Source organism: Chinchilla lanigera, unplaced genomic scaffold (assembly GCF_000276665.1).
Source record: "Chinchilla lanigera isolate Chin_1 unplaced genomic scaffold, ChiLan1.0 scaffold00097, whole genome shotgun sequence".
In the NCBI taxonomy this organism is placed as follows: domain Eukaryota; kingdom Metazoa; phylum Chordata; class Mammalia; order Rodentia; family Chinchillidae; genus Chinchilla; species Chinchilla lanigera.
Window position 1 is genome coordinate 6,370,939 of NW_004955498.1, and position 16,933 is coordinate 6,387,871.

A 16,933-nucleotide genomic window follows, 5' to 3' on the forward strand; every position below is an offset into this window, starting at 1 on the left:
CCTCATGTGTCTGTCTTTCTGCCACGCTCCGTCCCAGACATCTGGGCCCGGATCTAAGTCCTCTTTGTTTCATCCCAGGCTCACCTGTCTGCCTCCTCCCTCAGGTCTCTCCTCCTCTCACAGCCCCTCGGCCTCTGACAGTGCAAGTAAGCGCAGTGCTGCTGGCTGAGCCCTCAGAAAGCTGCTCGATCTTGGGCTTCCTCTTCTCTGAAATCATCCTGTGGCTCTCACTGGCTTAGTCCTGCTGGACTCCCTAGCACAGTGATGGCGAACCTTTTAGAGCTTTCAATAATAACAAATAGCTGGCTCTGGCACATGTGCCATAGGTTTGCCACCACTGCCCTAGCAAAGTCCCAGCGCCTGCTCTTAGACCTGAGCACCTTGCATTGTGATAAATACCACCTGCTTTCCCACATGTGCTACTGAGACAACCCTTACCTGTGACCAGAAGGTTGGTCCTTGAGGGGTCGTCTTTAAAGCGGGCATCGCCTTGGAACTCCGGCAGGATCTGAACAACACGACACGGCTCATTCTCTCCCTCCCATTCCACTTTGTATGGTCTCTTCTCCTGGCTCCTAGCACTTGCAGCGGGGCATCGTGGCTACTTGGCCACCTGTGTCTTCTCTCCAGGTAGAGCCAGGCCCCCATCTCGCAGCGGGGCACTCTGCAGCTTGTCTTTGGGCCCTGTTGCCCGGGATAGTTACTGTCACTTCCTGGACCATGTGCATTGTTTTAGCTTACTTGTTATACTTCTTTCTCAGCTATTTTAGGTACTTAGAGGCACAGAATTTTGAGTTGGGATGGACCTTTGAGACGCCTTGAATATTTAATGATGTTTAGATAGTGATAACTTAGGTTCCCAGAGAGTGAGGCTAATTTTCCTATTTGTGGATCTTCCTGTTCAGCCTGCTGAGTTATCAGATCTTGAATGTATCGTTCAGAGAGAATGTGGTAAGTAGCTTCATTAGACTGTGATGCCTTTGGCCGAGAGTGACTGCTTCTCCTCACTGTCCCAGAATAGGAAGGGAGAGCCGGGCATGGTGGTACACCCCTATAATCCCAGCACTCAAGAGGCTGGGCAGGAGGATTGCAGCAAGTTTGAGGCCAGCCTGAGTTGCATTGTGAGTTCAAGGCCAAGCTGGACTACATAGTGAGACTCTGTCTCAAGAAACAAACAAAAAAAGGAACAGAGAGCAGCAAGGTTTCTTCTTATTTTTAATTCTCCCCTTTTTAAAAAATATTCTTAGAAACCGGGCATGGTGGTGCACACCTGTAATCCCAGCACCTGGGAGGCTGAGGCAGGAGGATCATTGCGAGTTCGAGACCAGCAGGGGCTACAAAGTGAGCTCAAGGCCAGCCTGAACTGCATAACGAGACCCTGTCTTAAAAAGACAAAATATATATATTCTTGCTTCCATGTTGGCATTAGAATATCAGACTTTTATGTGACATCGTCTGTATTTTATGTGTAAATTGACATTTAAGAATATAATTCACAGGTGCTTATAAATCTCAGTGTAATGTAGGCATAATAACAGACCACCTGATAGTATGTTTTTCAAAAATAGTCTGTAAGGGGAAGTAAATACTTTATAATATGTAGCTGTGTGTGTACACTTTTACTAAGTAGCATTTTTCTCTTCAGGCACTCCTGTTTCTTTCATGTAGTGAAATGCCTCACTCCATGGCAGTGGGTAAAATAAATGCTTCCTTAGAGGTACAAACAGAAAGACCTGTCTTATGCTAGCTGGAGCTGGTTCTGCTAGATGCAGAGCACAATTACATCTTCCAAACACTTAGGTGTTCTTTGACATCATAATGATAACAATGACTTTCGTAGTTTTCTGGCTGCTGTTGAGAGGCATCATGCCAGGTACTTTAAAGCAGTTATCTCCACTCACCCCTACTTTACAGGTACATTCGCCAAGAGATAAGAGTAACATGCCAAAGTCATCCAGCTAATAAATGTCAGAACTCAGATTTGAACCAGTGTTGTCCACGTTAAGAGCTTGTCTGTAGCTGAGCATGGTGGTGCACGCCTGTCATCCCTGCACTTGGGAGACTGAGGCACGAAGATCACCATGAGTTCTAGGGCAGCCTGGGCTACATAGCGAGAGCCTGTGTCAAAACAAACGAAAGAGCCTAAATTTTTTTCTACACAGCTGTACTTACACTTTTTTGACTTTTTATTTTGAAGTAATTATGAACTTGCCAAAACAGTGCAGAGAGGTCTCAGGTATCTTTCGCCCAGCGCTCGCTAGTACTGCTGTTGCTTTGTCGAAGCCGGGAAGTTGTTGGCACCGTACCGCTAACTGGACTCTGACCAGGCCTGAGCTGTACAGTGCTCTTATACCCCCGTTTCGTATGCTTCTGTGCACAGTCTGTGACATTCAGTCCTCGGTAACCACGTGACGTGGGACTGTTACATCAGCACAGAAGAGTTCCTGCATGGTCACACCCTCAACCCTGACACCCACTTCTCCCTGCACCATCTCTGCAGTTCTGTCCTTTGAAGACTGCCACCTCAGTGCATCATGGGACATGTGACCTTTTTAGGTTGGCTGTATGGACTCAGCTTGATGCCCCTGAAGTGCTTCCGGGTTGCATAGGTCCTCAGGGCGTTCGTTTTTGTTGCTGAGTAGCATTCCATGATAGGGATGCAGCACAGTCTTCGACTTTCTGAATTCCTAAATATCCCCTGAGCTATATTTGTATTTTATGGGGAAGTGTCTACTGTCTGTATTGTCTTTGGAAAAGAAAGGATTTAAAGTCAAACAAATACGTTCTTTGTATCCTGTAACAGGACATTTTTAAAGAGCAAAATCTCAAGCACTTTTTTATTGTCTAAATCATCTAATACAGTATTAAAGAAAATTTTGGATTAGCAGTTACATATCGCATCATGCCTTCTTCCATAAGAATATATATTTTAGGATAGTCGCAGTGTATTTTGTATGCTACTTTTTCCACTTAAATTTGTTTGCCTTGTACCGCTGTTGTTTTAGTAGCTGTATACCTCTCCCGTCGAATCGACTCTGTCCTCTAGCCATCTGGAGCTCCTCAAGCATCCTCGCTCACAGAGCTTGGTTTCTTGTGCTAAATGATCACTCGGAGTCGTTAGCAGTGATGTGACTGACTCTTGGTGTGTGTTCCCAGGCCTCGTCTTGGATGTCAACCCTGCCCCTTGTTTACTGCGCGGGTTACTGAAGCTTTTTCAAACCTCATTTGGCACATCAGCAAACAGGGGTACTTTCCCTTCCCCCTCGAGTGGTTTGGAAGATAAAATGAGATAGTGCATGCCCGGACCCTATGGCAAGCCATACCTGGCACAGACAAGACGCTCGTATGTGGCAGCCGCCACCTAACTAGCATGATTCCATCTTGCCCGCAGTCCCATGGGCTGCTTGCACTCAGCATTGGCTCGCAAGCCCAGAGAAGCTTTGTACCCGTGCTTCTGACGAGTGCTCCTTGCGGGCACTTAAATTCTAGTGGGAAAAACAAGTGCATAAAATCGGGTATCGGGACAGTATGAAGCAGGTGGTGTGATGGGAGTCTCTTGAGCACTGGTGACCTCGGGAGCAGGCGGTGGCTCATTGTACCTGTCCTAATTGGGAAGCAGGGTGTGTTGAAAAGGGAATACCTTGAGCAGAGCAAGGGTGGAGATCCGAGCCAGGGCCTGGGACACGCCAGGAGTCCGTTGTGTCACCCCCGACAACTTAGAGGGATCATTGAGCATGAGAAGCTGTGGGGGTGAGGAGGCCTGGGGCAAGTGGCCTGTTGTAGATGCAGTGTTTGAAGGCTGGGAAGGAGCTCACTTAGCTGGGGAGCAGGATGTCCTGCGAGAGCTGTCAGACAGATGCGGGCTTCAGATGGGGGCTTCAGGCGATGTGGCATTGCCCTGGAATTACGGGCCTAGGGGAGTTCTCTCTGCCCCGTAGGCAGTGTGCATCGGCCAATTCTCATTGCGTTCTCGACTTCTGAAATGCTTGCTTTTTCATGTGTGATCTGTCCTGCATTTTCGTTCATAAAGAGTAAAGGGGCTAAGGTAAAAGGACACCCTGAAAGCTGATAGTTACGTTACATGTTATTTGATGTTTTAATTACAGCAACAGAAATACTAACTTTTGTGTTTTTGTCCATTACAGGATTCTGCTCTAATACTTGATGTCCCTCTGGGTGTGATCTCAAGAATTGAAAAAATGGGAGGCGCGACAAGTAGAGGAGAAAATTCCTATGGTCTAGATATTACTTGTAAAGTAAGAGATTCAGTACTTTCTTGCACAAAGAAAAAGACACAGTGGTGTTGACTAATAGTAGAAAGTTAATGTGGGCTTAAGCCGATCAAAATCTGCTGCACATCTGTGGTCCTAGAGATAATTTCTCCCCTTACACTTTGAGATTTCCCAAAGCGCCCAGGGAGCGAGTTCTCATCCAAGGGACCGACGTGGTCACTAGGCTAGGAGCCTTGAGGAGCTGGTCAGTTTATTAGCTTGACTAAGTAGAAAGAAAACGTTGTTGGTAACATTTCTTAAACCTCTGTAGTTCTTGCTCCAGTGTGCTCTGAGTGACCCTTCATATCATGTGTTGCCAGTTAGACACCTTCAAACCGTGGAAGGAATAGGTCTTGTCTTTTGCGAACAGGATATGTCTTTATCTCTAACAAATTGTGTAGCTTTTGCTGCATTTTTAGAGGTAGTGGTCTAATATTTTATTTCAGGGTGATAATCAGGAGAAATTTAACACTAATTAAATGCAGTCAGTTATATCAGTAACAATTGATTGAACATCTGTGTCCATCCAAACACATGCTAGGTGCTTTGCATTCCCCCCAGCACAACCTTCAAAGATGGTCATATTGTAGATGGGGAGCCTAAGGCTTAGAAGGGTCACGTTGCTAAGATCACCCTCAAATGGCAAAGCCGGACTCCAAATCCAGTGAGGGTAACAGTAGAGTCAGTCTTCTGGCGAGGAAACCTGCTTTCCAGTACTGGGTTTCCAAAGATGACTATCTATAGCATCATAGCCAAGTCTAGAAAGAGCTGGAAGGGATTTGGAGATCATCTGTCCACCTAGGTCTCAAACCCAGATATGTATCAGAACAATCTAGGAAGCTTTTTAAAAATGTAGATCTTTGAGATCTACCCCAGATTCTACTGTGAGATCATCTCTGAAGGCCGGAGCCCAGAAGGTTGGGACGCTTCCAAGTACCTCAGGTGACAATGAACTGTTAGTGCAGAGCTGGCGTTGCCGAACATTTTCTTGTTAAGGACCTGATAGGCAGTATTTTAGGCTGGAGGAGCCTTGTAAGATTTGTATCACCAGTTCTTCATGCTTTGGGTTGCCCACCCTTTTAAAATGTAAAATAACATTCTTGGCTTGAGAGTCATACAAAAAAATGAGCTGGGCTGAAGTTTACTGACCACAGGCCTGTCCTCCTCCTCCTATGGATAGAGATATGAGGCCTTTACTGGACGACATGACTTGCCTGGGGGGCCCAAAGAGCCCAGGGAAGAGCCAGAATTAGAAACCCTTGTCCACAGCATGGGCTGTGGTTTCCAAGAACCATCCTCTTCTCCTTCCGTTTGGATTACAAATCCAGTAAAGTATTCTTTTCTCCAGCTTATAAATGACCGAGACACTACCAGAAACCAAAAGGTTATATCATTATTAAACTTGGTCTGAAATTTCCACTATGCCTCACTCAGCTTTTTCTTTTGGTTTTGATCTAAGCTACCTTCATGCCTTACCTGTTCTCTCAGCTACTGTCTATACTGTAGGCCTAGAAATCTGGGGATTTACAATGATGGAAGGATTCTTCACATGAAAAGATTCATGGGAGTAAAATGTTGAAAACCCCCAAGGGCATGTGGTTGCTATCTGAGTGATTTTGAAGTGACTTTAATTCTAATGAGCTTGTTAAAAAACATCCCGTTTGTTGTTTTTTCAATAGGAAAACTTGTATTCAAATATTCCGCCCCCCCCCCAAGTAATAAGACAAAGCATGTTGTCCCCTTTTGACTCTTACAAGAAAAGGCTTAACAACAACTCCACAGGCCTCATTCTCATACTACATGTGTGTATTTCTCGGAATTAGCCTGAGTCCAAAGATGATAGCCTAGGACAGTGTTGTAGCGCTAAATGATCTCCCTGGAAACACTGAAGTCACCGGAGTCATTCTGCATTTTCTCAGGCACAGATCCGGTGTTGACAGAGGGGCTGCTGCGCTGGGGCTGAGGCTCGGGCCCTGGCCGTGGCTCACCCGCACGCAGTACACATAGGGTCCTGACGCCCCTGCAACGGTGGCCGCCCCAGCCGCGCACGCCGCGGTTTTGGCTTGCCAGCAGCAGTACCCGCATGGTGCATAGTGGTCCCAGAGGACGCGTCCAGCAGCAGGGGAGAAATTAGCTCCGGATATGGGGTTCTTCCCCGAAGGCTCCATACCAACCCCTGCAGACCATTTGGAGCCTTTAAAAAGGAGCCAGCCCACACTGCCACAAGGCCTGTCTCCCTCCCTCCTCGCTCCCCTTGCTGTGTCTGCACAGTGTCCTCCTTTGAAGGGAGCAGTGTTTTCCTCTGCAGAGATAGCTTATAGAAAGGGGCCTGGGGGACCCAGGCTGTGCGCAGCGTTGGTAAGCAGGCCTAGGAGGCTGACCCCGCAAGGATGCTTCCTGGGTGCCCTTCCCCGGCTGTTCAGGTCTGCAGGGACCAGGTGGGACTCCCTCAGTGTGTGCTCCGTTTCTGTCACAGATTTGGTGACCTGCTGCCTGTGAGTCATTTGCCTTTCCTACTAAAGCGTTTTCCTTGCAAGACATAATTTTGTCTTTAATTACATCTGCATCTGATGGCAAAAGAAGTTGCTCGAATCACGTATTCTTTGGCAGATGAAAATCTTATTGGAATCCCTGATAGATAAGCATAAATATTTGATGCAGAGATGGTCTCGGTCTCATTTCTGGCCAGACATTGAAGAAAAGGGTGTTACAGAGTTATCGTTAACCTGCAGCCGTTAGGAAGAAAGTTTCTCCCAGGTCCTTGCGCCCCAAGGGTCTGCAGCCATCCCATGTTGTACCCGCCGCTGGCTGTAGACCCTGTGAACACATCCCATCCCACTGAAATGATTTTTGCCTCAGCTCACCACTGTTCTGCATCATGAACCGATCACTCACATCCTTAATTTTCTTGGGACACGGTGTCACGCAGTTGTTGAACTTTAGCTACATGCTTTAAAAATGAAAGGATGGTCTAGGGGCTTGGCTTGATGACAGGGCACTCGCCTAGCATATGCAAAGTGCTGGATTCCACCCCCAGCACTGAAAGAAAATGAGAATGAAAGAAATGAAAGCAGCAAGGTTAGGGGTGTGATTCCGTGGTAAAGCACGTTCCTCTCACGTGCGAGGGCCTGGGTTCCAGCCCCAGCACCCTAGCCAGCCCCATCGCTAGGACCTGTAAAGTCTCAGGGCAGTCATCCGCAGTCTCGGGCTCTAGTTGGTATTCTGCTTGCCCTTTGGGATGTCATGAGTGGCAAAGCCTTTGCTTGTCCTTCCGACCTAAAACTTAGGAAGCCTTCCGAGTACTCTGGAGGAGGTCATAAGTGAGAGAGCGCTTTGAACAGTAGGAAGATTGTGGTACCCAAGAGGGCAGGGGCAGGGACGGCTCACTCCTGAGGTAGCCCTAGGGTCCAGCACAGGATTTGTTTTCCTGAAAGAATTGAAAGCATGTTGCAAAGCTGAACTTTTTTAGTGCTTAGCTACCATTCAATCACAGCACCACATTGATGGTTTTAAAGAGACAAACTAAAAAAAAATCTAGCCTTGAAAATAAGCTAGGATATATTTTTATATATAATTGACATTTAAAGGAACTTTGTATTCAATTTAGTCTTCCTGCCTGTGAGAGAGATGTATATTAGAAGATACCTTTAAGAGTTGTTTCAGATCATTAATGTGTAGTTCCTGAAAATAAAGTTATTACTACTCTGAGGTACTTTTTATGTGGCTTATTTTGAACCTTGTGAAAGTAAAATTGAATAGTAAAAATATATTACTTACATTACTTAGATAAGAGTTTAAAATGCTATTTAGGGAGAGCACTTTTGCATTTTAATGATGTTGAAGAATGTTGACATCATATCTGATAGCACGTGCTCTTTTGAGAAGTTGTATGAATAAATACTATTTCATAATTTAAAAATACATGGAAACCATGAATGTAGACTATGAGCTCCTGGCCATTTTATTTTTTTTTTTGTATAAAATGATGTTTAACTCTGTCTTGCCTTTAGCACTAGTTTTGTCTTGTTTTGTTTTAACACAGGGTCTCACTATTAGTTCAGGCTGACCTTGAACTCATTATGTACCTAGGCTGGCCATGAGCTCACAGTGATCTTCCTGCCTCAGCCTCCCAAGCGCTGGGATTATAGGCATGCACCACCACGCCCAGCTCCAGCACTAGTTGTTTTGTCTTACCTTTACCTTCATGGCTACAATGGGAATATTTTCTGGTGCTCCTAAAGGGAATATTTTAACAGGCCATATATTACAAAGTAATTTTCTTAGTAGTCTAGATTAATTGCCCTTTTAGGTAAGTGACTCTTCTACTCCATTAATTGAACTGAAGGTTTGTTTTTTTTTTTTTGCTAATTAATTTGACTTTATTTGTAGACTGAACTGTCCTATTTCTCCTCTGCCCCCAGGATATGAGAAACCTGAGGTTCGCACTGAAACAGGAAGGCCACAGTAGAAGAGACATGTTCGAGACCCTCACGCGCTACGCCTTTCCTCTGGCCCACAATCTGGTAAATCCCAGGGCTCTTCCATGCGGCGCGGCAACCTCGGTGGGAACTGCCTGTGGGCTGCATGCTCTTCCATTCAGTCTCTCTGCTTGCTGTGATGTGAATGCCAGGGATAAGTCTGACTTAATCACTTCCAGAGGAAGTGTGAGGTGGGGCACCCAGGGTAACTACTTCTTGGTGTTGGAACCCCTCATGAACCCGGAGTGTCACTTGGGGCACCTTGTGGTCTCTGGCCTTGAGCATGCCCTTCACAGTGCAGGGGACAGGGAGAAGGTGGGTGAGAGCACAGCCCTGTGAGGTTACGTAGAGTTCTTTGCTTTTCACTTTGGTGCTAACCAATGAGCAATGCAGTTCAAGCCTATGTGGCTCTAGACAGTAAGAGGAACAGACCCTCTGATTAAGCCACTGTACTTCAGAAATACAGATGTGTTGTATAGGTTCCACAGCCAGCAGCTAAGTAGGACAGGTTTATTTTGGAAAAGCATGGCGCTTTGGGGCTAGGGATATAGCTGAGTGGTAGAACACTTGCCTACCATGCACAAGGCCCTCGGTTCAGTCTCCAGTACCAGGGGGAAAAAGAATGACATTTCAAAGGTCATTGTAAGGGCTGGGGATTTAGCTCAGCAGCACAGCACCTGCCTGGCAAGCGCAAGGTCATGAGTTCGATTCCTGGTACCGGAAGAAAAACAAACAATCAGAGGTCATTTTATAGCATTTAGTATATACCTATAGGATGTATTTATTATGTATTTAACTAGTCGTAAACTCTGACTTATTCCAAAAGGTGATTGCCTAGCATGTGTACCTGAAATTTTTCCTTCCTCTTCACCAAACCATTGAAGTGAGCTTCCTTTGGCCACATGGCTGAGCTGACCCTTCCATGAGTCTTGCTCTTCAGGCTTTCTTTATAGTCTGTCTTGGCCTTCGCTTCATTTTTTTTGTCATGCCTTGGTTACATCTCCTTACCCTCTCCTCTCTCTCTGGGTGACTCTAAATACACTTGGAGGTGAATGCCTGCTAAGGAGAGAGCAAGGAAAACATTCTTTAGAAAGCATACAACCACCTAACATCATCAGGTAGATGATGTTTGCACTGCAGGCTAAACTGAAGGGAGCGTGCAGTGGTGCAGAGCTACTTTACATGACAGCTTTTCTTCCTGTAGCTTTCTTTTAATACGTCTGGGGAGTTTGGTGGGGTTTGGCGGTAGTGTTTTTTGAAATAAAGGTCTGAGATTTTCTTTCTCACGAGACACAGCTCCCCTCTCACTAAATTTCACCAGCAGTTGTTTCCGCTGCAGGAAGTTCAAGGTTGGTAGAGAGGAGGAGTTTTCCGCAGAGGCTGTGGCGATTAGGAGGGTAGGAAGTACTCCTCCTGAGGCTTGTGTTGCTTGCAGATGGACGTGTAATGCTTTGGCATAAATCCACTAATATTGTATCTTTGAATCCATGTTCAGGCTTTTCTAAGTTTCTGATTAAACATGTGATGCAAACAATATTTCTATATTGAACATTTTAACTTTATTAGGAGTTTAAAGAGTTTTATGGGTATACATCTAAAATATTATGAAAGTGAGAATGAAATTTATGAAAGTTCAGTTAGGAAATGTGGTCTCTGTTGCTTTATGCATATCTGGCCCTGTATTAGTAGAAATTAAAGAATGGCTTCCACAGCAAGTTTGAAGGAGCTGAGGCTCAATCCATCTCCTTTAGGATCTTGCTCCAGCAGTGTTATGGCTTGTGTCTAGATGTTCCTCCAAAGCGTCATCTGCTCATAGGTGGGCTTTCAGAGCTGGCTGGATCTAGAGGGTGTGGTACTACATTAGTGCAGATTGGATTTAGCATAGTTTTGAGTGTGGCTGAATGGATTTACTAAATGTAGAAGCCGCACCCTGGGTGTAGGTGGCACTGCCCAGTAAGTTTGTAACCTGGAATAAAAGGGAAAGGCAGGCTCACTGCTACTGCTGCTGTTTTCTGCCTGCTTTACCATGAACTGTTTCTCCTCTGTGGTGCTCCTCTGCATGCCACCCTGCCTTGGAGCCAGCTGACTATGGACTGAAAGCTCTTGAAACTATGTGAAGAGTTAGGCTAGCTTTCCCCTTACTTCTATTACTTCCTATTACTTCTCTCACTTGAGTGGCAAAGTTCTGGGAAGAATATTCTAGCCTAGCCTCATCTCTAGTTCATACATTCTCCAGTCCACTCCTATATCCAGCTTCGTTGCTGGCAACCGCTTGGAGCTCAGGACCAAATCTGGTAGCTTATTTCCTCCTTCATTTTTTTAATCTCTCCCCAGCATCCCACACATTTAACCACCCCCTTGAAAGTCCTGGCTTCCATGTGCCTGTACCACTGTGTCTGCCCCTTACCAGTCTTCTCAGCCATGTCCTCTTCTCACCCTCTTTGCGTTGATGATTTCATTTATGCCAGTAACTTCACCTGTTGCTGCTGTGTAGATGACTTGTAAGTCCAGCCCTGACAATGTCCTTGAGTAAGTCTAACCAGTGCAACCCTCAAATTCATCCCTCTGGAAAGTCCATGTGAGTTACAAGATCACTGGTGCCCTAACCTCTTTGTAATTCACAAAAGTTGGTCTTTGTTTTCTATGGCCTTCAAGTTTGAAGGCCCTCAGTTGCTCAGGTTCCATACTAAAGTCACTATTTTTGTCTTCCCCCTGCCTCGCATCACATAGGCACATCAGTTCCGACTCCTGGAGCTTCTGCTTCTTAGTAACTCTCCATTCTTTCTTCCCATTTCCACTTCTGCTTTTCTTCTTCTAGTTTTTTTCCTCCAACTCACCCTATGTAATGCTGCCAGTTGGTTTTTGTTTCTTTTGCTTTTAATTTTAGTGCAGTCATGTCACTGTGCCCCACCAAAAGCCATCCGTGACTCTTCTGGCTTGTTCCCTGTACTTCAACCACGGAGGGCTGCCCCATGGTTCTCTGCCATACGCAGCGCTTTCTGTGTGGCTTTTGCTGTCGCCATTACCTACAACAGCCTTGCTCTAGTCCCATCCTGCACACCCTCATCCTTGAGCATCTTGCTAAGTCCCAGGTGCTTTTCCAGGCCTTGTGTTTACCCCCTGTGAGAGCTCTCTGTTTAGACTTTGCAGGTCCCTCCATTTTAGCGCTTACCTCAATTTGCCTTCTGTAATAATCATGTCGTAATTGTCTGCTGCCACTAATCCCTCCTGCCCACCGCACTGGGAGCGTATCGAGACGGATTACCCTTTATCTGTCTCCCTAGCTTCGCACGATGACTTCTGCACAGGAGGGATTTTGTTGGTCTTGTTTTTGTTCTGCAGCACAGGGGGTGGGTGGCAGGACCTCACATATGCTCAGAAGTGCTCTGCCACTCAGCTACTCACCTAGCACCTGCAGCAGAGTTTTAAAATGATGGCATTTTCATTGAACTGAGAAAGTGAGAGAAGATCATTTTATGGTGACAAGGGGAATGAGTGTTTCTGGGTATTGTAGATCTAGTACCAGAACCTAGGATTCTGTGTTACTGTCATTAGAGTCACCCACAGAGGACTTGATTTCTCTGTGCTTGGTGCTTGGCTATATATCTTTTTCATATCTATGCTGAAAATCGCTGATTCTCGTGTTAGGATGCCAATAAAGTAACAAGCTAGAGAGAAATATGAATGGAGTTGCTCATACAGTGTGGTAGAAAATCGTACTCTAAGTTTTAACCACTGAAAGTCATCCTTAAAAAATGTTTAAATGAGACACTAAAAGAAGACTAGATGAGGTTGAAACTAGGCTAGCTGTTGACACTGCTTTTGAACACCAGGCCCTGACGTGAATGTCTGCAAGTGTTTCCTGAATTGAGTTCATTTCAGAGTCTGTGTGGGCCCGCATCAGGTGGCAGTGAGCGCAGTTGTGGGGGGACCTAGTGCCGTCCAAGGACGTGACTGAAGTGAAAGCCGTGGGGCAAAGATGCACGGATCTGACACAGGAACACTGCAGGTGAAGTCCTGGGCGCTCACAGGAAGGAGACTAGAAAAACCTTTGTGTAATGGATAGCTGCTCGAGTTGGGCCTTGAAGGGTGGGTGTAATCACCAGTGGGCAAGGAAGGTGGAGGAAGTGGGTTTCAGGCAGAGATGAGGGTGTGTATGAGGGTAGCTGGTGGTGCTGGCTGGGGCTGGGAGAAGATCTGGGGTCACGTGATGAGGGGCCAGGCTAGGGTGGGGAGCTTATACCTCCAGAAGTAATGGAGTCCTGCTGAGGGTGCAGAAGTAAGTGAGGATTAAAGGCAGCGTTACGCAGGGCAGAGGGGAAGAAGAGATGCGTGGGACACCCAGGTGCAGGAGCAGGGCAAAAGGGTGGAGGAGAGGCTACACAGACCTGGGCAGTGGTCGGATCTGACAGGACGAGGGAGAGTGATGGAGTCACCCTACCTCTCAGGTTCAGGCCTTGAGTCCTGGGAAGGGTGAGGCTCCACGGACAGAGTGGGGAAGTCAGAAATGGAGCGCCTTTGGGAGCCAGGTGGAATACAGAATGGAGGGAAGCCTTCTTTCACTGCCTTTGTGTCCTCAGTGTCTGCTTTGTTGAACTTTTGGGAATGTGGGAAAATGGTCTGAGTACATGGGACAGAAGCTACTGTACTCTACAGAGGTTTAAAGGGAGAGTAGGTTGTTAAAAAAACAAAAGGCAGAGTTAGCAGCCACCTCCAGGGAAGCTTTCCTCCCTTTGAATCCGAGAAAGGTGGTGACTGGGTGGGAGAAGGCTCGCCTCCTTCGAGGCAAGAGCAAGAACTGTCCTGCCTAGACCAGGATCCTGGGAGGGCCAAGGGGGATGGGGTCGCGTCTCATTTGTAGGGCAGTTTTGGAAAGGAGAAGGACAATTATTCCTCTGAGACAGGAGAGAAAGAAGTTTCCAAACTGCCACAGTGGGGAATGTGCAAGCGTGCCAGAAAGGGATTTCCTGGAAGCGTACTCCAAGCCTGATTGCATTGAACAATACAAAGGGCTCCTGCTTGAAAAAATATCTGTTCATTTTACTGAAACCGTTAGAACAGCTGCAGATTAGCTCACTGATTTTTATCGCCATCCGAAGGCAGAAGCAGCCTTGCTATTTTGTCCGTGAAATGGAGTCTAGAGGCCAAGAAAGCTGCGCTCAACTCCAGCCGCGGGTGGACGGGCTCTGAGTGGGCTTTCTTCTTTCTGACTACCCTTTTGGCTGCTTGCATCTCCTGTCGCATTAGTATTTTCACCACTCTGTGTTCTAGTCGGGACTCCCACTTGGAATTGGAATTGAACTTGAGCTGTTTAGCGACAGAGTCCACCTCAAACCATGAACTGGATTGTTTCCGTACTGTGTCAGTCCGGTACAATGTGTGTGTTTTTAGATAACATTTTCTGTTTTAGTCGAAGCATTTCTTTTTTTGTTTTGTTTTTGCTTTTGCTTCCCAAACACTTGAAATTGTACTGAATTTTCATAAATTACATGTAACTCAATACTAGTTTTAGGTAAATGATACACTTTATAAGAAATGTCACAGTCCCTCTGATTTGATGGCAGAAATCAAAATTGTATACAGATGAACCGAGACACATAGCTCTGCAGAAAAATAGTTTATTGGGCTGATCATGTTCCATGGAAAAGTTTCTCCGTCAGCCTCCTTTGTTTGCTCATTTTGTACTCTAATGGGACAATCAGAGAGAATCTAGATTTTCGATGAGCATTTGTGAAGCTGTCAACCCCAACCTATTAGTGAGTCATAAAATCAGAGTACTTGGTGGCAGCCAGCACTTTAAAATGGAATAGAACAGGAAACAGGAAGAGCATGACACATAATGTAGGTAAGTGTGGGTTCACGAAGCATTTCTTGCAGGGGTGTGTGTGTGTGTGTGTGTGTGTTTACTGGGTCATGGTGCTCAAGTGCATGCTTACTGCTAAGGTCCAGGAAATTTGAACAGCAATCTATTAGACAATAGTAGATGTATGTAGAATAAAATGTACTGCAAGTTAATGTGAATAAATTAGTTATAACTTATAATTAATTATAATACAAATGAATAACTGCAAATCCATCTTTACAGCTGTAGACACAGGTGATCTTCCAGAATTGTAAGCGAAGGTTTTGAGCTTACAGGCAGACTCGTGGGATATGGGGAGGCTGAAGCTAGAAGAAATGAAGCCCGAGACCCAGGTGCCAGGCTCTCAGCAGCCGCCGATGGGGACACCAAGGGGCGACTCGTGTGTAGAGCCCTTCCAGTGTGTGGTTACTAGCATAGGCCAGGGAGTCCAGTGGACCATGTCTGAATCTGGCCGGGTCACTTCCCTCCTTGGCAACCTTGGAAGTCACATAATTATGTGCTTTGGTGCTCTTTGGTCCCTACGCCATAGGGCTTCTGTGAGGATTAAATGTAAATGCTCACCACAGTGCCTGGTGTGTGACAAGTACCCAATAAATGTCAACTGTTCCATTATTAGTGTGCCATTTTCCCAGCAGGTGTAAGGAGTAAGGATGATTACTCCAACCCACTTTCCCCAAGACTGTTAATGAAGCAATTGTGATAATATGTGGAACACTTTAAGCCCTTTAAAAGAAAGATGCTATATAAAGATTAGTAGTAATATTAACAAACCAATGGGTTATCCTTTGATAAAGGCTTCATCGAAAGTCTTTAATTTCAGAGTATTAAGCCCATAAAGCATCTGAACTAGAAAGGGATGTATGGGAGGCAGTGCTAAGTAATGGGCAGAATTCTCTTCCTGTCTTTTGGACCTGCTCATTCAGGGGAGCCTGTTCAGGGAAACATGCTCATTTGGGTTTGCGTTTCTGCACGTTCCATTGTACTGTGACAATTCTGGATCTTTAGCATTGCAGTATTTCCTACTCATTATTCTGGGAGCTGAATAGTGCTCATATAGCTGGGGCGTGTTCATTTGGGACAGGGGTAGACTGACCTCTTATTAGTTGAAATAGGCACAGATGAGGGGACTTGATCTTTTTCTACTTTTTTTTTGTGAGACAGGGTCTCCCTCTGTAGTCTAGGGTGGCCTTGAACTCACTATGTAGCCCATGCTGGCCTCGAACTCACAGCTATCCTCCTGCCTCAGCCTCCCGAGTGCTGGTATTATAGGCGTGCGCGATCCACACCCGGCAAGGGGACTTGATCCTGCAAGCTGTCATTTCAGGAGAGAAGCAGCTGGGTTGCAGGACTCTTGCGGTAGAGAGCAGCATCCTTCCCTGGATGGATGGCACCGTGCTGTGACACCACCTCTTCAAAGGCTGGAAGCAGTGACTCTGACGACTGCGCAGCCACTGCTCCGGTGTCGGCCCCATTGGTCGTTGCCTTTGGTTTTCCCAGTCTTTGCTACCTATTTCTTTTTGCCTAGCTTTCTCTAAATATATTTTTTTTTATTTTTAACCAACACATAGTAATTGTGTACATTGTATTTAGGGGGTACAGTGTGACATTTCAATATGTCTGTGCAGTGTGAAATGGTCATATCCTGGTCATTTGCATCGTCTGGCTTTAGTGACATCAAACTCTGCCGTGTGCCTTAAGCCCTGGCCTATTTCTACCTTGCGTCCGCTCTTGTTCTACTCCAAATGTGCTGACGTGTGAAAGTAATCACAGAAAAATTAGTAAAGTGGGTTATGCAGTTGTACATCTCTTTGGATCATTTGAATGAGAGGTATGAATGATCCTATGAATAGAAAATTAACATAGGGAGTTTTGTTCTGTGCCTTGGTCTTTTCACGTAAATTTTAAATGAGGCCAAAATTGAGCGGACTCTTCCTTTCTAGGCTGATTACAGAATGAATAGGTACAGGGAACTGAAATGAGTACTGCCGCACACGTCCTCGCTTTCAGCCTAGCCGTGGCCTTAACACTAAGTATGCCTGCGTTTTCTATTTTCTTTTGGCCAGGACTTTTCCTTTTTTCTTGAATAAGCAGTAACTTGGCTAATTGAGAAACTAAGCATGCTTTTAAATCTCCTTCCTTCCTGCCTCCTCCAAGACTTGGCCCTCTGTTCTCTTTGATCTCTCCCTCTCTGCTGCTGTCTGTCTGTCAGCCTCTCAGCATGCTGGGTCTCTCCCCGTCCTCGTCCTGGAGCTGTCACCCCACCTGGGCCTCCCCAACATTGCTGTCCCTGCTCCCCTACACTTCCCCAGCGGTCACTCATT

At 46.0% G+C, this 16,933-nt stretch overlaps 1 protein-coding gene across 4 annotated transcripts in view; it reads left to right on the forward strand.

Moving 5' to 3' along the window:
- The window catches only part of Mtm1 (myotubularin 1), a 115,307-nt gene that overhangs the window by 41,537 nt on the left and 56,837 nt on the right, over nucleotides 1–16,933 (forward strand). For all 4 annotated transcript variants that reach the window (XM_005406416.2, XM_005406418.2, XM_005406417.2 and 1 more), the window contains 2 exons: nucleotides 4,146–4,256; nucleotides 8,693–8,794. In XM_005406416.2, coding sequence (XP_005406473.1) covers nucleotides 4,146–4,256; nucleotides 8,693–8,794 — 213 coding nt within the window. The remainder of the gene's footprint in view (nucleotides 1–4,145; nucleotides 4,257–8,692; nucleotides 8,795–16,933) is intronic.